The 23,996-nt window shown below is 40.0% G+C and overlaps 2 protein-coding genes across 4 annotated transcripts in view; both read left to right on the top strand.

Moving 5' to 3' along the window:
- CUNH16orf87 (chromosome unknown C16orf87 homolog) overlaps positions 1-6,669 on the top strand; it is a 75,581-nt gene extending 68,912 nt beyond the window's left edge. For both annotated transcript variants that reach the window (XM_056137070.1, XM_056137069.1), the window contains 2 exons: positions 374-556; positions 5,651-6,669. In XM_056137070.1, coding sequence (XP_055993045.1) covers positions 374-556; positions 5,651-5,769 — 302 coding nt within the window. In that variant the 3' untranslated portion in view covers positions 5,770-6,669. The remainder of the gene's footprint in view (positions 1-373; positions 557-5,650) is intronic.
- Positions 6,670-19,171: 12,502 nt separating this feature from the next.
- The window catches only part of MYLK3 (myosin light chain kinase 3), a 53,349-nt gene continuing 48,524 nt past the window's right edge, over positions 19,172-23,996 (top strand). The window contains exon 1 of one of the 2 annotated variants that reach the window (XM_056137064.1): positions 19,172-19,380. In XM_056137064.1, the coding sequence (XP_055993039.1) occupies positions 19,327-19,380 (54 nt within the window). In that variant the 5' untranslated portion in view covers positions 19,172-19,326. The remainder of the gene's footprint in view (positions 19,381-23,996) is intronic. The other variant, XM_056137065.1, reaches the window with a different exon arrangement.

The raw sequence follows: 23,996 nt of genomic DNA, 5'->3' as shown, positions 1-23,996 counted from the left end.
TTATTTTTAAGGTCAGTTTTGCTTCTATGTGTGTGACCTTTTTCAGTCTATAATTTGGATAAGGGGAAATAATTTATTTTTTATTTTTCTAACCAACATTTTTGGCTTACTGGAGGGAAAAGGACAGAAAGGTTACTGTGATGTTATTATGAACTTGTAGGCACTGAAATCAGAAGTCTCAAATTAATAAAGCTGACTTTTTCTTAAGTGTTAATGTAAATCTGATTTCTTTTGAACTTCTTTTTATATATGGTATGAGGGACAAAACCAGCAAATCCAGATGCAGTTTCAAAAGACAAAGGAAGCCAATGGGAATTGGGCAGACAGCTCTTGCTAAGCTCTTAGAATATGTTCTTTTTACTTATCCGTACAGAAAACAAACATGAGGCAAAGAGGAGACGAACAGAGAGAGCTAGGCGGGAGAAGATAAATTCTACAGTTACTAAGGATTTAGAAAACAGAAAGAGATCTCGAAGCAACAGCCATTCAGATCACATCAGACGCGGAAGAGGAAGACCTAAAAGTGCATCTGCCAAAAAACATGAGGAAGAAAGAGGTATGAATAAATTCAAGTACTGTTTTTCTCCCAGCCCAGCGGGTAGGGCATTTGCCTTGCACGCAGCCAACATGGCCGACCCGAGTTCGATTCCTCTGCCCCTCTCGGAGAGCCTGGCAAGCTACCCATGATGTATTCAGTATCCCAAACACAGTAACAACAAGTCTCATGATGGAGACGTTTACTGGGCCCGCTCGAGAAAATCAATGAACAATGGGAGGACAGTGACAGTGACTGTTTTTCTCCCATGTATTGTATTTTTCCAAGGTCTTAAGATAATAATGAAAACAGTGTTTGATAGATATTGAACTTCTAAACTTAAAATCACAACTTAGATTTTAATTTAAAAGTGTTTTCTTAAAGGTAGATTGTTTTATAGTTTAAAATTAATCAAAAAAACTTAGTTCTTTGTGGAAAACAAAAATTTTTAAGTTTTTGCAAGGAAATATTCGCCTTGTTGGAAATTAATGATTAGTAGAATTCAGAGAACAGTTTGGTATATGACATCCTGAAGAAACTTATTAATATGACTACACTTAAGTTTTTAAAGAGAAGTCTGATTTCTGTTAAAAAATGTATTTCAAAAATTAAAAAACCTTTCTACTGAACGTGTCCTTTAGTACTGAGGTTAAGGTACTTGGCTTACAGCAACACACAATGTCCCCTGACTACCTTCAGGGGTCACCCCTGAGTACATGGCTCCTCAGCTCCACCAGACATGGCACTTTGAAAAATAAGTAAAATTTAAAAAATAGTTTGAAGATAGCTTTAAATAAAAAAAAAAGTTCATGTTTAGTATAATTTTTAATAATTCTTTTTGGGTCACAGCATATTTATATTTCTCCTTAGATAAGGAGAATTGTGGAAAATTTCAAAGTTTACACAAGCATAGTATAATGAATTCCCTCTTAGTCCATGAATAACTTTGTGAAACTGTATTTACTATTTCAATTTTTCTCTAGGTATTATTATTTACAGTACTGTTAATAAGAGTTTTACTGCTTTATTATACTGTTAATAATAGGTGTACAGCAATTCAGCTTCATACTGACCACCAGTGAATGCCACCTGTCTTCAAGGTCACCTCCCATATCCCCACTCCATTCCCTTAACAAATTCCCTTTTCTTTCTTTTTTTAAAAATTTTGTTCTGCTTTGGGGCCACATCTGTTGCTACTATGGGATCCCTCCTGGTGGGGCTTGGTGGACCTTACCAGGGTACTGGGGATTGGACCTGGGTTAGCCGCATGCAAGGCAAACACCCTGCCTGCTAAACTATCTTTTCAGCCCAAGAAACTCACACCCGGTGTTTCTTGTGGTTTACTCCTGACTCTGCACTCAGAGATCACTCCTGGAAGGGCTTACAGTGCCAGGGATCGAACCCAGGTCAGTTGTGTACAAGGCAAGCATATGCCCCACTATGCTATCTTTCTGGCCCCAGAAAACTTATTTAAAAAAAAAAAAGCTTTTAATTCATTTGGGTCACATGTTTATAATAGTGTTTGCACTTAAGATTTTTTTCCTCTTCTATTCTCTCTCTCTCTCTCTCTCTCTCTCTCTCTCTCTCTCTCTCTCTCTCTCTCTTGCACATACAGTTTTGACGTACACAATTACCTCAGCTCTTTACCACCAAAATAAAATGTCCAGTTCCTCAGCCAGTATTCTTAATACCCTGCTCTTGCTTTCTTCCCCTACTTGGCATTTTTAATTTTGTAATCCAGGCCAAGAATATGTTATCATTTGGTACCTTCCATCCATGATCATCTTATTTATTTGTATTGGTTTTGAGGGTCAGGTGCATGGCAAGCACCTTTCCTATTTGTACTACCTCTCCAGTCCCCATGACTATCTTTTTAAAATAGTTTTAAGAGAGTTTTAAGACAGTAAGTACATGGAGGAGAAAAGGGATACTTTTTGTAATATCTCAAAATGGTTTCATTTTCAATGAAATGTATTTGTTATGTTATTGTGAATTAAGTTTTGCTTTTTAAGCTACTCTTAGGTATACATGCATTAATATATAAACTTTCTAGGCAGCAAGAATTTTTACCTGTTTTTCTCTGTTTTCTGAGCTTTTATTTGTAAAAAGTTACTGCTGTTGGGAATGTAACTTCATTTACTACTCCCTAATGTATAGCAATGTTAATACCAATGTTTCTTAATATTGTGACTAAAGGAATGTATTTTATATTTGACTATATCCTGTGAGGACTACACTTACTCTTGTAATTCCTTGGGTATTATGGTCTTCTAGAGATTTTGAATTTTCTGCATGCTTCTTTAACAATGGGATGATTTGAAAATATAAGCCTAAAACAAGGAAAATTAGGTAAAGAAATATCAACAAAGGAAAAAAATTACTGCCTTACAAAGGAGCTTTAAGAGTGTAGGTATATGGAAATGAACTTTTAAAAGTGTGGAGCCCTGCTCTGGGAAACAAAATTGCAGTCAGGAAGATACTTCTAAGATAATAAACCTTGGAGTTTTGTGGGATGGTAGAGGTGTTAACCAAACTCCAGACATCCTTACTCTATAATGAGGACTATAAGATGCATGTATGCAAGCATCAGAATCAGCAGTAGGCAGGCATTATCTCTGGCCTCTCACAATCTTTCTTTGTAAGAGACACCGTTTCTGTTTCTTTTAGAAATAGATTGTAAAGGGAAGTTCTTTAAGTGTGCTTCACCCACCCCAGCTAATAGTGGAACACCATTTATATGAAATTTAAGAAGATCCAAAATTGCGACCAGATAGTATAGAGGACAGGGTGCTTGCCTGTCGCAAGGCTGATCTGAGTTTGATCTCCAGCACCCCATATGGTCCCCTGAGCACTGCCAGAAGTGAGTGATCCTCTACTGACCAAGGAGTAAAAACCCTGAGCACCACTAAGTGTGGCCCAAAATCAAAGAGAGAAGAGACAAAATGAATCTGGTATAGAACAGTGGTTGCTGGGGTGGGTCCGGGGGAGAAGAGAGAAGAGGCTGGAACAGAGCAGAGCACCTTTCTATAACATGACTGTGGTTTGGATTACATGGATGTATCTGTCAGAACTCATTTTCTTGTACACTTAGCACTTAGGATGTGTGCGTTTTACTATGTAATTTTTTTACTATGTAATTTTACAGAAATTTTCAAATAATTACAAAAAATTACTGGGTTTTAAAAGTGACACTAATAATTGGAAGACAATGTTTTTGTGTTAAAAATACTAAGAAGAAAACCCATGAGTCTCTATTAACTAAATTACGAACTATGCTTTCTAATCCAGCATTTCAAAAGTTTGCTCTCTATACTCCTCTAACACACTGCAAGGTACTACCCTGCCATAAAAATTGAGTAAACTAAGAAAGTACCCTGAAAACCAGAGCATGTGGTCTATCCAACTCAAGAAAACATGAAGAGAATATCCAGCATGATATTAAAAAAGAAATATCAAGTTGATAATTACATGTTTTGCCTAGCACTCATTTTGTTTTGGTACAGATTGGAGACTTGGAGAAATTTTTCTTCAAGAAGATAAAATTTATAATTCTTTTTAATATGTATAAACATTAGAAAATTATGCAAGTAGAAAATTTGGGTTCAATTATTAAAGTTAAGCTAATGGGAAAGGAATCTCCTAGGGAAAGTAATATACAAGGAAAATAGTTATTTGAATAGAATAATTTAAAAAATTGAAGGCTACAAAAAATTGAAATTATCACTAATTGGAGGATGGGATGAGATGCAAAGAATTGAATTTCCTATGGTGAAAAGTCAAATCTGTAATACCTAAATCAAAAAAAAAAGTGGTACCATATAAAATTCATCCTTAAAATATATAAACAGAATGTAACAACTGGGGGGGAAAAGTGACTGGTGTGCCAGAGTAGCCCTGGATTCAGTTTCCAGCACCACATGGTCCCTGAGCATTGAGCAGTGAGTTGGTACCTGCCAAGTGTACCAGAGTATATCTCCAGTGGTAGAGAGTCATGGGTGCTTTGGTGATAGAGCGCAATAACTTTGTACAACAATATCATAAACACCAACCCTTTTATAACCATATTGCCTAAACTTATAAAAAAATTTAAATAGTATGAAATATTTTTTAAAACAATGTTGTCTTTTGGAGTGTATGAGTAGGAATACTTCTGTTTTCTGTGACAAGTATATCACAGTATGTTTAACTTTAATTTAAAAGTAAAAGCAGGACCTGAGAGATAGTTCAGTAGTTAGGGTGCTTGCTTTGCATGCAGCTGACCTGGGTTCGATCCCCAGCATCCCATATGTTCCCCTGCGTACTGCCAGGAGTAATCCCTGAACATTGCCAGATGTAGCCTCCCCAAACAAACAAAAAAAAAATGTAAAAGAGCTGAGAGAGAGTACAGTGATTAGCTACATACCCAACCTGGGTTCCGTCCTTGGCTTCTATGGCCCCCAAGCATTCCTCCAGCACTGCTGGAGTGGCTTAGGTAATTCCTGACTCTGCAGGGGCCTAAGCTGCACAGCATCCTCAGGCCTTTGTATTGACCAGGAATCACAGTTGGGGCTCCCAGGCCTTCTCAGCACTACTTCCCTCACCACTACTTCCCTTACCACCACCCCAAAATAAAAAAGGGGGAAAAAAAAGCAGAACAGAAAATAGAACTAATCTTTATAGAACCATAAAGAAGGATTGGGACACTGGGGGAAATAGCACAGACATCTGGATTGTTTGCTTTATATACTGGAACTCTGGGTTCTGTCACCATATAGTCCTCATTTCACCTCTTTTGTGAAACTTGTTCACTGAACATGGAGTCTTGGAGTACTGCCAATTGTGGCCCCCAAACAAAAATTTAGAAAAACATATATGTAGAAATACATAGTCACCATTTAGTTATAGAATTTAGTTCATCACATTTTAGTAACATCTTTATATAATAAAAAAATTGTTTCATAGTACTTTTAAATGTTAAATTATGAATGTTAAAAGCACTGCAAAACTTTTAACATTTATCATGTATTTTAGTATTCTGTGTAATATTGCCATTTAAAGAAATACACAAAGGCCAAACTAAGGAATTACTGCATCTACTGTCTTTGTATTAAGCTTTCACTTTTTTTTTTTTAACAGAGAAACAGGAAAAGGAAATTGACATCTATGCCAACCTCTCTGATGAAAAGGCTTTCGTGTTTTCAGTTGCCTTGGCAGAAATAAATAGAAAAATTATCAATCAAAGACTTATTCTCTGATACTTGTCTGCAAACTGTGTTGAAACTTCCTTCAGGATTACATCAGCAAATTCTCAAACAATTAAGGACTCTCAGGAGCATTCTGACTGCATCAATACAGGCCATTGATTTTTTTTCCCCAACCCCTGTCATTTAGCCTGTGCCACTCACTGGGAGCAAAGCTGGCTTGGACTGTTCTGAGATTTCCTTGTTTGCCAAGGAGGATTGTCAGTGTTTCGTGTTTGGGATATAAGTTAGAGTATTTACCGGAAAAAAAAGTAAAAGAAAATGAAAAAAAAAAAAGAAACCAATGACTGTTAAAGGATGAAAGGGTGGGACTGGGAATATGAAAACTAGGGGAAATAGATGCTTCATAGTTTTCAGGTTTGCCACCAGAGATGCAATATTTTAAATACTTTCAGAAAGAGTGACTTTTAAAAATATATATTTCAGATTTTCAGCACTAACAGTGCATATATAATTTACTTTTAATTGGCAGTTGGTATTTTATTGAATGGGGAATTAAGAATATAAACTATAAAATTGTCTTAAATTTTTTTCTTGGCCTTTATTTTTATGACTTAAGGTATGTGTTATATTTTAGGAGATACTTTCTAGACAGTTTGGAAGTCTGGGTGCTATATGAAGAAAAACATTTAAGGATATATCATACTTCAGATATAAACACATTGTTTTCTTGAATGTAATTTATTTATTGGTTAAAAAAAACCTTTTCTGCTCTCAAGATGGTGCCTGTTAACCTAAACATAAAATATATTTATTACATGCAAAATATTTCTTAGCCACTTTTAAGCAGTAATGTTTATCTGAATGGATGTTTGTTTATACATCCTGATAATTATTTAAATTGTTACTTAACCTCACTCTGGAAGGAAAAATAAACCTTAATATTGAAACGAATAGTGTGATATGTTTTTCATTGTAATGAAGGATGAAACATTTAAGGTTTTTTAAATTTTTATTTTTATTAAAACACTGAAATATACAGTTATTTATAATATAGTTTTTTCAGGCATTTAGTGTTCCAACACCACCAGTGTGACCTTCCCTCCACCAATGTCCCCAGTTTCCCTCCCAACTGCAACCTGTCTCCTTGGTCCTATAACAAATTTACTTTATATTGCTTGCTCCAACAAAACTTAAAGAAATGGGAAACAGAATGATTGGAAAATAAATCAGTAAAAGCCAGTTTTTGATTGCTGCATGATTTTGACCTATGTAAATAAGGTAATTAAAACCATTTATTACAGTATAGCAAAATGCCTATTTTAATTTATACAAGTAAGTTTCCAACTTCAGAATCTAAAATCCATTGCATTAAATTTTGTTTCATACTTAGATCTCATTATGGTAATGATCATGTCTTACCTGTCATTAATAAAATGTAAAAATTCTGTGCTAATATTTTGTAGTATACATGAAATAGGTCAGGCCTATGTATGTTAAAAAAAAATTTTCCCTCCATTATTTAAACACTGGTTTACAAAGTTGTTTATGATTTGTTACAGGTGTTCAATATTCCAACAACTATCCCACCACCATAAATGCCTTCCCTCCACCATTGTCTCCAGTTTTCCCGACCACCTCTCAAGCCTGCCCTCATAGCAGACCCACAGTAATTTATTCTATATTGCTTTTTACCAACAAATTGTAATGAAATGATCAAAAAACATTTCCTTAGAAGAAGGTCAGTGTAAACTGTTGTATCTCACCATGGAGACATTAAGTCTTTTTCTGAGGGATTACTAAACTGTCACAAGTTAAGCCTTCTGTGTTTTTGTTAGTCACGATTGGCTTCTAGTTACATCCCATCCAATCTGGTTTGCTACTAGTATTTGGAGATACTGCTCCAGGAAGTCCAGAATTTTTAACTGTGTGGTACAACTGAGTTAAAATTTTAACTGGGTGGCAGCTTTGGGGTGTGGATATGACTACAAGGGCGTCTGAAAGTATAGGGAAGTAGCTCATACTGACTCAGCCTGGAGATTTCAGTCACAGGGACCTATTGCATACCTGAGTTTTCGGCAGGTTAATTTCTCTGTGAGGCTGGCTTCCTGCAGGAGGCAGGTGGCTGACTTAGGAGTGTGGGAGCGAGCAGCTGCCAGTGCTTGCATTGGGCGGAGTTGGCCCACCCTCCTGGAGTGCCCTGCTGTCTGAGAAATTTTGCAGCAAGTTTATCTCTTTCTAGATTTATGAGTCTCTGGAACAAGGCCAGTCAATGAATTTACATGCTATGGAGGTTTGGATTTGTAGGTGTGACGCGAATTAAAATTCTTATTTTTTTTTTGTATTTTAAATGATAACCTTTTTTTAGGTTATTTTTTCATTTTCATTTCATCATCCTGTTATTCGTCGATTGCCTCGAGCAGGCCCCAGTAACGTCTCTTTCATCCTAGCCCTGAGATTATATTCAAGGCTCTTTAGGAGAATGAGACCCATCATTTAGGTTATTATTTTATTATTTTTTTTAAATTTTTGATGAACAATTTTATTATCTACATGTTATTTTAGGATTTTCCACAAATCAGAGGAAAATGTAAGGTTAGAGTAATACCATTACTGTTAGACTGAAATTTTTATGCAAAGGTTATTATTTTATACTAAATTATTCTTCCCCTTTGTTGCTGCAGTGTCTGGGAGTCACATACTTGGTTGTGTTCACACACAGTTGTGTTAAACAAGTGTTATTGTGACATTGGGGATCACACCGAGGAGAGGGTGATGCCTGTGATCAAATTCAGAACCTTCGTTTTTGCTCTACTACTAAGCCCTGTCTTTGGGTCCTTTGATACTACATTTTTGTTTTGCTACTTTTTTTTTTTTCATTTAATTTTTGATATGGGGGATTGAACCAGGTCTTCAGCATGCAAGGCAAGGACCTTAACCCCCTATATTATCTCTCCAGCCTGTATTTTTGTTTTGGAGTCATACCAAACAGTACTCTGGGCTTCTGCTGGCTCTGCTCAAGGGTCGTTCCTGTCAGTACACGGATAACTGTGATGCTGGAGCCTAACCCAGGCTTTCCTCATGCAAGACTCAGCCAACTGAGCTCGCACCAGCCCTGTACTAAAATTTTTGGCATTTCTGCATTTGGATATAGTAATATGTTGAAACTAGACAGTAACTTTCCCCTGTTTTTAGCCCTTTTTCACATACCCCAAATATGTTCGAAAGTCCTAAAATCTTAGAGAAGATAATTATTTAGTTTTGAGTATTTTTCTTTCAGTTTCAGCTGTAAGTACACTCATCCTTTATCTTCCATCATCTCCCCAAATTTAAAAAAAAAAAATCTTTTTATCTTGTGCTTTATTTCCAGTAGCTGCCAGCAGGGGGCGCTTAAGAGCCAAGAGGTTTAATTTTCCTAAGAATTCCTTAATCTGTAGGTTTAGTTCCAGGTACTATTACAAGCATTTCCCCATCCTCTTCCCTTTCCTCCCTTTCCCTTCCTTTTATTGTTGTTGTGATGACAGGAATTGCACAAACAATTATTATGTTACTCTCATATACTTGGTAGTCGTGCTCATTAGGGATTGCACACTTGTTGGCTCCCTTGCTCCAAGTTGTGGTACACTGGAGATGTGCTCTGTGTGATACCAGTAAATGCTTCTGTGATCTTGCTTGGTCTGTGAGGCAGGGTCAGGAAATGAACTCAACAGCCTCATGCCTGCAAAATACAAGCTCTCTACCCTTGGTCTATCCTGGGCACTCCTACTTGCTGTATACAATTAAAAACTCTAATAATACAGTTTATTCCCAAGAACTATATTGTAGATTAATCTTAGAAACATAGTATAAAAATTATTTTTCAGGCAGAGACATAGCATAGGGGTTAAAGGAACTTTCCATATGAGTCTTACTCCTGTTGGATTTGATCCCTGCCACTACATGGTTCTCTGGGCATTGTGGGGATTGGCACAGAGCCAGAAGTAGCCCCTAAGTCTTGCCAGATGTGGCTCAAAACCCCTCAAAATTTTCATTTTGAAGAATTTTGAAAATATGAAATATTTATGCAAGTTATTTCTTATGGAGCAATAAGTGAAAAGAGGTTGAGCAGTTTATATTATGGTGAAATAAATTTAAAATTACAATTGAGTTATTAAATGTTGCTATATATAATCACTTAACTTTTGGAAATACTTTATACAAAAAAATAATGACCAGTATGGTATGGCATCTATGTTGTTTCCTAAAAGTGTTTTTTCTCTGAGATGAAAAAACACTTTTAGGAAACAACATCTCAGACAGCTGAGCTTCTAAGAAAGTTGGCACTAGGGATCAAACACATATATGCAAGGTAGGTGCTTTGGCCACTGAATCATTTCCTGGCTGTCCCCTACCCCCCTCATTTTCTTCTTTAGTTCTAATACTGTCTTGTTTCTATACTTCTTGACATCCATACTTCCATACATGCATTCAGAATTTAGTATTTCAAGTTCCTGTGCTTTCTAAACCTTATTTTAGTATAAGTATTGTTCATTGCTAGAAGATTATAGTTATAATGAGCAAACTACCCCCTCCCCACACATACACGCCAAAAAATGGTGTGAAATACATAGCTGAACTGAATAATTTCTTTTTTTTTATATTTTGTTTTGTTTGGGGTTACACTGGCAGTGCTCAAAACTTACTCCTAGGGTTGCACTCAGGGATCACTCCTAGTGGGGCTCTGGGGACTAGATAGGGTACTAGGGATCAACCACAGTGGATGCATATGAAGCAAACACCCTACCTAATGTACTGTTGCTCCAGTCCCTGAGTGAATTCTTTTAAGTATTTTTCTATTGTAAAAATGTAGGCTCTTATTAGATTTTTGTTACAGAATAGCGCTTATCAAATTGGAACCCCTCCCCCCCCCCTTTTTTTTTGGTGGTGGTGAGAAAAACACCCAGCACTAGGTTCAAGGGTTACTCTTGGCTCTGTGTTTAGGAATTACACCATGCAGACTTAGGGGACCATGTGGGATGGGGGGATTGAACTTCTGTCAGTCCTGTGCAAGGCAAACATCCTACCACTATACTATGACTTCAGCCCTGTAGTGTTTTTCTTTTCTTTCCTTTTTTCTTTTTCCCTTCGGTTTTTGGGCCATACCTGGTGATGCTCAAGGTTTACTGCTGCTCTGCACTTAAGGATCACTTCTGGCGGGACTCTGAGGACCATTTGTGGTTCGGGGAATAAAACCCGGTCAGCCAATTGCAAAGCAAGTGCTCTAAGCATTGTACTTCTCTGGCATAATCGGTAGTTTTTTTTCTTCAGAATCAGATAATAGAGCTGGGGAGATGACAAAGGATTAGAGTGCTACTAGGGATGGAACCCTGGCCTTTTAAATGAAATCATTCTTTCCAGCCTGTTGAACTATCTTTGTCCAATCAAATTATTAATGTTAAACTAATATTCTAGAGAAGTTAAGAATAAGGAAAAAGGGCTAGAGAGATGGTACAGGGGTTAAGATACCTACCTTGCACATGGCTGACTCCACTTTGAACCCTGGCACTGCTTTTGATATCCCAAGAGTGATTCTTGCACACGGAGCCAGGACTAAGCCCCGTGCACCGCCATATGTGCCTCAGCTCCCCAACAACAACAACAACAAAGAATAAATTTTAATTTTACTTGCATTTTATCTTTTTCTCAGCACCTTTTAAAAAATGTTTAGAAGTTTCTGACTTACATACTTTCTCACAGAATTTTCAACATTTCTTGTTGGGAATGCTTGTTGACAATCCATCCCCAAGTTTTTGTTTGAGAATTTCTTCATTTTCTCTTCTCGTTTCCCACCTCTATCTGCTTTTTCTATATATTATTGACATAATATTGTATAAAGTGTACATTATATTTATTCATTTATAATTTTCAAAATTACTTCTGCCATACTATTAACTACCAGCCCATCACGTCACATAGTGACCATTTTGTGTGATAACTTTTTAGATCTAGCATCTGAGCAATATTCAGGCATTATCTCCATGCTCCACAGTAGATCCCCAAACTATGGAATCCTTTTTTTTTTTTTTTTTTGCTTTTTGGGTCACACCCGGCGATGCACAGGGGCTACTCCTGGCTCATGCACTCAGGAATTATTCCTGGCAGTGCTCAGGGGACCATATGGAATGCTGGAAATTGAACCCGGGTCGGCCGCGTGCAAGGCAAACGCCCTACCCACTGTGCTATTGCTCCAGCTTCCAAACTATGGATTCTTTAACTAGAAGTTTATACTCAGCCCAGTAACTCTCCATTTCCCACATCCTTCAAACCTGGGTAACTACCACTGTGAGTTTGTCCTTTTTAAATTCCAGAGAGGTCATAGAGTATTTGTCTTTCTGACCTATTTCATTTGTACAATGCCATTGAGGTGCAGTTTGTCACAAATGAAAGGATTTCCTTCTTTTTCATGATTAATATTGCATCAGATGATTTATACTTCAGATTAGGTTGTAACATCCCAGTCTCTGCTGTGTTCCTTCTGATTTCTTTTTTTAACTTTTGTTCTTGCATTGTTCTTCTACATATTTTGACTTCTGTGAGCAAATAAACATGGGAATTAACGGTTAGTGCAGTTAAACATGGAAATGCACATAAAACTTAACAAAAAATCCCAAAGACCCCAACCAAAGATGGCACAGGAGATAAGAAACTTTCCTAAAGAAGACGATGGCTAACAGGCATATGAAAAAGTTCTCAGCATCTCTCATGATTCAGGAAAATCAAATCAAAATAACATTCAGATATTATCTCATGCCAGAGAGAATGGCACATTCCAAGAAATCTGGAAACAGCCGGTGCTGGCAGGGTTGTGATGAGAAAAAGTTCCTCATCAGTATTAGTGGGAATGCCATCTGTTTCAGCCTATACAGAAAGCCATTTGGAGAGATCTTAAAAAAAAAAAATGGACTAGAATTCTCATACAGCCCACTGATACCACTTCTTGGCATCAATCCTCCAAACACAAAAACATTAATTTGAAAGGATAAATGTACACCCATGTTTATTGTGACAATTAGTACAATAGCCAAGCTATGGAAACAATCCTTTGGATGGACACACACAAATGAGATTAGTGGAGTATATATTTATGTTTGTTTTCCAAGTGTTTAGGGACTTTCATACTGTGTTACACAGTGAGTGTGCCTTGGTTTTGCTTTTTTTTGTTTTGGTTTGGTTTTGGGCTATACCTGGCTGTTTTCAGGGCATACTCTGGGCTCTGCGTTCAAGGACCACTCCTGGTGCTGCTCGGGAGACCATATATGTGGTGAACCCAGGTTGGCCACACACAAGGCAAGCATCCTGCCCTCTGTACTATTGCTCCAGGCCAGAAGTTCGTGCTTTTTATTAGATTACTGTTCTTTTTTCCTGTTTGTTGAAATCTATTCTCCTCTCTGCTCTCTCCTCTCCCTTTTCTTCTCATTTTCTCCCTTCTCCTTTCCTTTTCTTTTGTGGTACCTGGAATTGAACCCAGAGACTCACAAAGGAAAAGCAAGTTCTCTGCTGCTGAACTACACACCTAACCCTGTTTTTAAACTTCTCTATTGAATTATTCAGTTATTCTTCAACTCCAAAATTTCTGTTTTGTTTTCAGTGCTCAGGGGCTGCTCTGGGTGGTGCTGAGGGATCACGTGTACTGGGGGTCCACGTGGTACAGGGAATTGAACTAAGGTTATTGCATGCAGAGCACATACTCTAGTTTTTTGAGCCCAACACCCCAGTCTCTGCTGTGTTTCTTCTGATTTCTATTTTTAACTTTTGTTCTTGCATTGTTCTTCTGATCTCACGAAATTGTTTATCTTTGTACTCTTGTGGCTCCTGATCATCTCTAGAATAATTTTTTTTAATCTTGTGTCAGATAGTTCCTGGGTCTCCATTCCTTTGGGCCCAGGTTCTATATGTTTATTTTATATGCTTGGTGGTGCGCCCTCGGCGGACTGGAGAGCTCATTGAGGTTTCTCGGGAGTTCAAGATGCCGCTCTGTCTAACGTTCATTGATTTAAAGAAGGCCTTTGATTCTGTTGAGACGGAAGCGGTCATTGAAGCCCTAGCTAATCAGGGCATTCAAGCTCAATACATCAAGATCCTCCGTGAGCTGTATTACGGATTCACTACCAGGATCTCACCATTCTACAAAGAAGTGATCGTTGATGTCAAGAGAGGGGTGCGGCAGGGTGATACCATTTCACCGAAACTCTTCAGTGCCACCCTTGAGAACATCATGCGACAACTGAAATGGGAAGGAATGGGAGTGAAGATAGATGGTCGGCAACTACACCACCTCCGCTTTGCTGATGACATTGTTTTAATAACACCAAACATCAGCCAAGCGGCACAAATGCAGGCAGACTTTGACCATGAGTGTGGAAAGGTCGGACTACAGCTAAATCTTACGAAGACAATGTTTATGAGAAACAGCCTCGTTCCTGACGCTCCATTCGCTCTCAACGGAACGACCATCTCCGAATGCAACAGCTATGTGTACCTAGGTCGAGAAGTCAACATGACAAATGACCTGGCACCCGAGCTGCGCAGGAGGAAGAGAGCGGCTTGGAACGCCTTCAAGAACGTCGAAGAAATAGCTAAGAGGACGAAGAACCTCCGGCTCCGGGCACATCTCCTTGATTCCACTGTTCTTCCTGCATTAACATATGCCTCAGAGACCTGGGCCCTGCGTAAACAGGATGAGAACACTATTTGGGTCTCCCAAAGAGGAATTGAAAGAGCTATGCTTGGAATATCACATTTTACTCAAATGAGAGAAAGAATCTGGAGTTCTGACATCCGTCGTCGATCAAGAATCAGGGACACTGTCTCGTTTGCCAAAGTGTCAAAAATCAGATGGGCTGGTCATGTAATGAGATTTAAAGACGACCGCTGGACTAGAGCTGTTACTGACTGGATTCCACGGGATGTCTAAAGACCGCGTGGCCACCCACCTACCAGATGGTCAGACTTCTTCATCAAGATCATGAACGATCGGTTTGAGGCTCTTCATGTTCCTAGAGCGAACAGACGCCATTGGGCTACACTAGCATGCGACAGGGACAAATGGAGACGTTACTGGCGCCCGCTCGAGCAAATCGACGACTAACGGGAAGTCAAGTGATCAAGTGATATGCTTGGTGGATAAATGATTCCCAGCTTTCTATAATGTCTGTAATGTTGCATATTTGAAGAAGTGGTGACTTCTAGATTTTATTGGGTGATTTAATCGCTATCTGAATTTCTCAAATGACTAGTGCTAATCAGCATTTTTTCCCATGTAATTACTGGCTGTTTTTATATCTTCTTTGAAGAAGTGTCTGCTAAAGTCCTTTGCCTGTTTTTGAACTAGAATTTTTTTTGTTTGTAGCAGGGGAGTTAAGGTTTTATGCCCAAATCTACCTGCTTGCCAAAGGATCTAGGATCTTTTTATTTATTTAATATTTTATATAAAACATATAGAAAATGCTCTGTAACAGTTATTTCAAGTTTATGATAATTATTGATATATACATCAGATCTTTTTGATAGATGAAGCAGACAATGATTCAAAGTTGCTTCCCGCGTATCTAGGCTGTTTTCAAACTGTGTTCCTCAGTTTCCCATACAGCAAACTCCAAGAAAAGAATGACTGAATAGACTAATTGATTGATTGCAGAGGGTGGGGGGGCGGGGGTGAGACTTCCCAAGACCCCAGTATAGACCTATTAGACATCACTTTTCTTTGGCTTGGAACACTTATCTCTCAGTAAAATATAAAATATCAACAAAACAACCTAACACTTAGGTATTTGGTTGCTAATTAGATCTGAAATGAGAAATCCACTTTCTGTATTAGGAAAATCTTCCTTAGGGGCTGGCAGTATAATTTGTGCTTTGCATAGTTAAGGTTTGACTTAAATCTGGACACCAAAACACAAATAAAAAAATAGTAAAAAAAATCAACCGAAAGAAAATCTTAAGCTACAATAAAATGTTACTGTGTCTGGCATATCAAATACTCTCGGTAGCTTGCCGGGCTCTCCGAGAGGGGCGGAGGAATCGAACTCGGGTCGGCCATGTTGGCTGGGTGCAAGGCAGACGCCCTACCCGCTGTGCTATCGTTCCAGCCCTGTAAAGTACTTACTTTACTTTTACTTTACAATAAAATGATTTGCCATAGCCATGCCACCGGACCGCACACCAGGCTGCTTCACTTGGGGCACCCCAGAGGGGGCAGTTGAGGCCCCTCCTCAACCCAAGGGGCCCAGCCCTGGCAGCCGAAAACCTCCAGAACTCAACCACCGCCATGTTCACAGCCTCTCTCCACACACTCAGGCCAAGCCTTGCCCACGAGTAAACCTATCCCAGGACTGCGTGGCTGTGACATCTCATACCTCACACCACTAATATTCCAAGAGTAGCGCACCACATTTGATGGGGTTTAAAGTAGAAGTCAGCCAATCTTAGAGGGAAGTATATTTTTACAGATACATACATACATACAGACTCTCCGAACCTGACTGTCCTCACCCGGGCCCCTTGGAGGGAAGTGGGTTGAGTTTCCCTCCCCATCCCGAGCAGACCCCCGGGAGATGAAGACCTCTGAAATCCAGCCACAGCCATGCTTAAGACTACTCTCCACATGCTCGAATGAGCCTCACGCATGAAGGAACTGGCTGAGGAACCCATATGTGCGGATCCTGGGGTTGAGATCTCCAAGCCTGCTCGGATTGGGACTGGGCCTCCTCCACCCAGATCCCCCATCTTCCAGTAGCATTCGAGGCCGCGCGACCTCTTATTGTCTAGTTCTCGCTCTCAGAGAACCCGGCAGGCTACCGAGAGTATCCTGTCCGCACTGCAGAGTCTCGCAAGCTCCCTGTGGCGTATTCGATATGCCAAAACCCAGTAACAGTGATGGATCTCATTCCCCTAACCCTGAAAGAGCCTCCAATGTGGCACTTGCTAAAATCTCAGGGCTAGGACGAATGGAGATGTTACTGGTGCCTGCTCGAGGAAATCGATGAACAGTGGGATGACAGTGATACAGTGATACATAACACACACACACACACACACACACACACACACACACAAGGCTCAACCTTTAACAATATATTAGTAATCGCTTATAGAAGGGCTTAATGGCTCCTGGGTGAAATACAACAATCTTCACACACTCTTCCCTCAGAAAAGTTTTCTAGAGCATTTTCAGTGGTTTATTTATAACAAAATACAAAATAAATTATTTTGGTTCTGTTTTCAGGGCAGGTGTTGAGGTTCGGGATGAAAACATCCAGAATAGGGTAGTGGGAAAGTAATGGTGGTGGGATTGTATTTAAATATTAAATGTAATTAAATATTGTGAACTACTTTATAAAATTTTAAAAAAATGGTTGTTTTCTACCTTCCTCCTCATCAAATGTGATGTGTCAATCTGGGTATATCAGTAGTATGATTGTATGAGATGTTGTGGAATTCTAAAATTTTTTCATAGGGTGCTGGAACTGGAGTTAAATGTTTTGTTTTGTTTTAACTGGATGGTGATTTGGGAGTCCATAGTCATCTCTGCAGCATGCTGCTCTCTTCTGAGGTTCATTTGTGCATCTGCATCATGGCTGGCAATGCACTTAAATGGCGCCCAGAGGCAGTTCGTAGGCATGACTGCCAGAAAAGTGGAAGCTCATGGAGATGGGAAAGGAGCCCCATTTGACTCCGGAAGCCTGGGAATTTCAGTCACAAGTCCATATACCTGGGTTTTTCAGAGAATTCAATCACCTGCTCGGGGTGTGCCTGTGGTCGGCTGAACATCCTATTTTTAACACAAAGGACAATAGCGACTGTTCACCTAGTACAAAACTACTTGCATCACTACTATATAGTACTTCATGTTTATTCTCATTTAATCCTTGAAACAATCCCACACATTAGGTTCAGAGAGGTTAAATTACTTGCTGAAGCTACGTTGTAAATAAATGGTAGGAGTGTGCTGCAGACAGATCTGCTGAGTACTGGAGCATGAGCTCTGTGCCTCATCTTCATCCCATAACCAATGATTCTCTGGAGCACACAAGAAGAAAAACCTGAAAGCAGTGCTCCCCCAATGAATGAAGCATACAACTATGTATTGTTGACCCCCTCTCCCCCCAGCCCCTAGATTTTCACATTTGAATTCCTGGACTTGTGCATGAGGAAAAATGACTCTGAAAATATGTCTAGTCCAGGGAAGGTAAAATTATCCTGTGACCTTAAATGCAAGCACACTGTGGTCAATAGGAAACTACAAATGAAGCGTGGAGGCATTTAGGCAGGTGGAGGCTGAGACTACAGTGATCCCAAGAAATCCCAGATGCTACCAGAAACAAAAGGCAAGAAACATTTCCCCTGGAGCTTCCAGAGGAAGTATGAACCTAATGACACCTGCCTCTGTGACCTCTAGAACTGTGAAAAAATAAATTTTTGTTGTTGAAATCCCTAAATTTGTGTTTATTTGTTAAAAAAAAAAACCTGGGGCTTGGGGGTTTGGACCACACCTGGCAGTGTTCAGGGTATACTGAACTCAGAGATCACTCCTGGGGGACCTTTCGGGATGCTGGGGATTGAGCCCAGGTCAGCCACCTACAAGGCAAACATCCTCTCCACCGTATAATCGCTCAGGCCTGCATATCTCAAATTTAAAAAGCCATGGGTGTGACACGCATGGCAAGATAGCTGGCACAAGGTAAATGAACACCAGAGATTATGTATTGTCCTTACTAATGAGCTCTAATGAGAACATGAATGGGGTGTGGGAGCACACCATAGGAATGAAGGGCAACTCACTCAGTGTCTAATTCAAAGGATGCACGTTACCATCCAGTTAGGTAGCTAGAAATGGAAACAAATTTAAAGTGATAAAATATATTGCCTTTATTGACCAAATGGTAAGAATGCAAAGTATAAAACCCTCCACCACCAATTTCTGAGAGTGCAACTGTGTCACTTTTCAGGTAGTAAGTCTTATTACTTGGTGGATGGTACAGCAATGTTTTTGTTTTTCTGTATTTGATTGTGAACAGTCCAGGAATTTAGAGCCCATAATGTCTAGGTGACCTTTCCCTGTGGGTGAGCCTGGACCCTGACCAGTGTGTTTACTTTTGAGATGTTTTAGCTCTTTCCCCAAGTTAGAGAAACATTGTTGTCTTCCTTGTATCTTGTGGGCTAGTGGTAGGGAAGTTAGCAAGCAGGGCCTGGGGTGTCTCTCAAGCAGGTTCAGGCCAGCTGATACACGCCACTTAGGTTTCCAAGGAGCCAAGCTGTCCCCACTCTCACACAGCTGATGCATTTGTGGCTAAATGAAATGCAGTCGGGACCTGGGCCAGATTTGAGGCAGGAAATAGAATGCCACCTCCATCACCAGGGAGACAATGGTCTGCGTGCTTGATTTAAAGTAGGGCCAACAAGAAAGCTCAAAGGGACAGTCAGCAGAGAAAGGGAGGAAGGGAAACTAGAGGGAGACTTGCACGGATTTTGTCTTGGGTTCTAACCGTTGACAAGCCACTTAGCTGCCCCCATGTTTAAGTTCATCTGCAAATAGATGGAGGTAACAGTATTTACTCATCTCATTGGATACTTATGAAAATAATATTTCCGAAAGACCTCTTGGGATCCATGGATAGAAGGTGGTATGTAAGTGCAGATGATAAACTTACTGTTTGTTTGTGTTTTCATCAAGTGTATTAGGATGTCTAGATGCTCCAGAGAACACTTCCAAAGTCTGATAAAAAGCAACAATCAACCAAAACAGTTATTATAAGTACATGGAATTGTCTTTAGTTTTGTATGGGCTTGGGGAACTTCGATGTATAATTCAGCCTTAGGACTGTTTTCAAACTTATTGCTGTGATATGGGAGATTAAATCATCTGTGAATGCTATAGCTGAGAATCGTTCCCAAATGTTTGTCAATGTTGCTTTAGAACATTCCCAAATTAATTCTGCCATGTGTTTGGTGAGTTACACATTGAGCCTGGAACTTTTGTTCCCAGCTGAAAGGGGACAACAGTCTATTTTAAAAAACAACACTCAGTGACAAATAGTTCTTTACTCTGGGGGTTACTATTTTTGAGGAGTGCCTCTGAGTCTGTTATATGTATGTGTTTTCTGTTTGCTTCAATCCAAGCAATTGACCTCAGATCTCATTGTAAGTTTATTAAATGTTTTCTGTCAGCAAGGTTCCAGAGGGGAGTCAGTTGCCCTGTTCTTGGTTAATTAAACCCTTTTTGGGTGCATGTTATCTGTCCAGAATAATTCCTATGGGTCCAGGTAAATGTTTAATATTATAGAAAAACAAGCTTGCTTAATAGCACAAATAACGCACACTTAAATATTATATATATATAAACAAAATATAGAAAATAAAGATCTGTGGTTCTCTCATGCAGACTTAACCATATTGGTGTAGTTTATGTATTTAGTATATTTTTAAGTTTGATATATTACTTTATTATTGTTGTTGTTGTTTTTGTTCATACCGGTGATGCTCTAGATTTGCTTCTGGTAGTATGGGGTTCCATGCAATGCCAGGAATCTAACGAGCTCCCACGTGAAAAGTATGCTCCTAGTCCTTTGTGCTATTTTTCTGGTTCCTCTAATATTATTTATGTATTTATTTATTAATTTTCATTTTTGGATCGGTATCTGAAGTCCACACCAGGGCTTAATCCTGGCTCTGTGTTCAAGGATCACTTTTGGTGGTACTAGGGGCACCAGGGATTGAATCTAGGTTGAACAGTCCCAAGGCAAGTGCCCTGCCTGCTGTACTGTATCTCCAGCCTCTTCCCTGTAACACAAATCACAATCACAAATCATCCTGTTATTCGTCGATTGCCTCGAGCAGGCCCCAGTAACATCTCCTTCATCCTAGCCCTGAGATTATATTCAAGGCTCTTTAGGAGAATGAGACCCATCATTGTTACTGGTGTTTGGCATATTGGGTACGCCAAGGGGAGTTTGCCAGACTCTGCCCTGTGGGCAGGCTGCATTCGGTAACCTGCCAGTTTGTTCAAAGTAACACTTTTTTTAAAAAAAAAAAACTGGAATTCTGCGGCTGGAGTGATAGCACAGTGGGTAGGGTGTTTGCCTTGCATGCTGCTGACCTGGGATCGATTCCCAGCATCTCACATGGTCCCCTGAGCACTGCCAGGAGTAATTCCTGAGTGCAAAGCCAGGAGTAACCCCTGTGCATTGCCAGGTGTGACCCAAAAAACAAAACAAAACAAAAAAAGCTGGAATTTTAATGTATGTGTCAGCTGATATGTGACCTTCATTTGAGGTTATATTTACCTATTGGATCTGGGAAGAATATCAGATCTTTATAATCTCTGATATAGTGGTGGAACACCTGCTTTTGCTGTTGACATGTAGGGTATGGAATGAGAGCTTCAGAAATTTCAGTCAGCACTTGAAAAAGGATTTTCAAAGACTTGTTCTCCCAGATGTCACTCTACTTCCTTAGTGCTCCTCTGTTTTGGCAACAGCATCCATCTCAAATCTGGTAAACACTGGCTGATTTTAGCTGCAGTGTGCATTAATTCTCAGGCCCGCATATCCATGTAAATCCTGTTTCAAGTCCATCTGTCCACTCTTCTTTTTTTTTTCAGGCCAACAAAAGTTGATCAAGACATTGTAGCACTATCCTCCCATTGTTCATCGATTTGCTCGAGCGGGCACCAGTAACAGTAACGTCTCCATTGTGAGGCTTGTTGTTACTGTTTTTGACATATTGAATATGCTGGGGGAGCTTGCCAGGCTCTGCCGTGCAGGCGGCATACTCTCGGTAGCTTGCCGGGCTCTCTGAGAGGGACGAAAGAATCAAACCCAGGTGGGCCATGTGCAAGGCAAACACCCTACCCGCTGTGCTATTGCTCCAGCCATATAATTGTAATTTATACTCAAATCTTGCAGTCTGTTAAATACACACACACACACACACACACACACACACACACACACACACACTATGGTGACCCTCACACTCAGGATGTAAGGCAAACAGCCCTGGAATGTCTTTCATTAATTAATTGTTCTACCCCAAGGTAATAACTTCCTCCATTATTAATCATTCACTTTAATGTAGGGTTGTTGCACCTATATCTTACTGCTTTGGGCCTAAATATCTCTGCTTGATTTTTCTGGTTCATTCTCTTTCTTAATCATTTAGTTCTCCATTAATATGTCCTGGCCTGATCCCCCTTCTTTGCATACTAACTGTCACTCGTGAAGCTTTGTTCACTCTGCGTCCTGCTCAAATATTAGTTCCTTCAAGAAATTTCCTGCAATTTCTTAGCCTCTTTCTTACACTCTGAATTAAATGACATTACTTGGTGAGTTTCTGCAAAGACATGGGGTCACGGAAGCCCTGCTACTTTGCCATTCCTACAGATGATTTTCAACAATAAATTCTCTCCAGCAGGCATTTTTGCAATCCCTTCCTTACTCACTTAGTCTTAGGCATCATGGAGCTGCCCTGGGTTGTCCAAGTATAGCCCCAGTCCCTCCTTGGTGTTTCTCTCTCCCTCTTTACTTCCCTTCTCTGGCCACTTTTCTACTCCAGCTCAGCCAAATTTCCTCCCGGAGACCCAGTGTTCTTCCTTTACCACTCATTCTTCAGAACTGATACCAAAAGCGGTCTGGAGACCAGGCTCTCAGGGGGCCAGGAAGAGACTACAGGGTAAGAATATGAGCATGTGAAGTGGAGTTCCTTTGATCAGATATGGGAGGGCTGGAAACATGAGCCCATCACATAATTTTGCCCCATCTTGCCTATCTTCTTTCTAATTAGCCGTTAGTTATTATTTTACTTTCTTCATTGTGCCAGTGGATTAACCCAAATTTTCTGGGCTGGAGAGATAACTCAATGAGCTGAGTGCATGCTATGTATGCAGGAGACCTCAGTTCAGGTTTGTACACCACATAGTTTCTCTAAGAACTCCCAAGAGTGACCCCTGAGCACAGAGCTTGGAGCAGCCCAAGTGCTGTTGGGTATGGCCCCAAACTAAAGAAATGAGACTTTCTGAGTTTTCTATGGTATAAGCAAAGATCTTAACTCACTAGAGTTGGTAGAATCAAGTTGGTTTAAATAAGGTATTGCAACTAAAGTGCCCAGAGAATCTGCTCATGTTTAGGTTCAGAAAAACAAATTAATATTGAAAGCAGACAGACCCTTTTCTGATTCCTGTTAGCCAGGTCAGGTGTACTGTAGTGGTTAGTGGATGAGTGGGTGCATGGATTGGTGGAGGGCTTCTTTTTTTTTATCCTTTTTGGGTCACACCCGGTGATGCACAGGGGTCACTCCTGGCTCATGCACTCAGAAATTACTCCTGGTGGTGCTCGGGACCATCTGGGAGGCTGGGAATCAAACCCAGGTCAGCCGCGTGCAAGGCAAACACCCTACCAACTGTGCTATCGCTCCAGCCCCAGTGGAGGGCTTCTTAAACCCTGTCCTCTGCTGTCAACACAGGCTTTGAAGCTGTGGAACCAAGTCTGAGGTCTAGCTCTGTACTGATTCTCACAGGGAACTTCAGTGTCCTTATCAGTAAAATGGGGCATATAGTCCATCTCCTTCAGATGATCTTAAACGTGAGCATGTCAAAATACTTTGCAAATGGAACACATACTATTGTGTTGGCATGAAACTGGTGAGATCCCAACTTGAAAATATTTCTGAGAGAACAAGAGGGAATGCCCTGCCACAGAGGCGGGGGGGGGGGGGGGGATGGGGGGGATGGAGAGTGGGAGGGATACTGGGATCTGAGGTGGTGGGAAATGGGCACTGGTGGAGGGATGGGTATTTGATCATTGTGTAATTGAAACCCAAGCACAAAAATTTGTAAGTCTACAACTGTACCTCATGGTGTTTCACTAGTAAAAATTAAAAAAAAAAGAAAAAGAAAATATTTCTGAGTTGTCAAATGACAAATGTAGCTCCCTAGAAACAAAGGTTCTAGCAAGAAAATGTTTTAGTTGGAGTCATTTCTTTTTTAAGTAGACTCTGGAATTTGGCTGCCTGTATTTAAATACACAACCTTGTGCTAAGGAGTGATCTCAAAGGACTGGGATGCAGAGGCCCCAGGTTAATGCTTGACACCTACAGTGTGGTTTCCCCAGGCACCAATGGGGGTGGTCATGGTGGTTCCAAGCATTGCTGATCTGGAAGAATAACAGGGCCATATATATCTGAGATTGGGCCCAGGGTCCCTGAGCACTGCTTGGGAGAACCTCCTCCCTTCCACTAAATAAATACAG

The sequence above is a fragment of the Sorex fumeus genome, unplaced genomic scaffold (genome assembly GCF_029834395.1).
Source record: "Sorex fumeus unplaced genomic scaffold, SorFum_2.1 ptg000122l, whole genome shotgun sequence".
Lineage (NCBI taxonomy): Eukaryota > Metazoa > Chordata > Mammalia > Eulipotyphla > Soricidae > Sorex > Sorex fumeus.
This window is presented reverse-complemented; position numbering and strand designations above follow the sequence as displayed.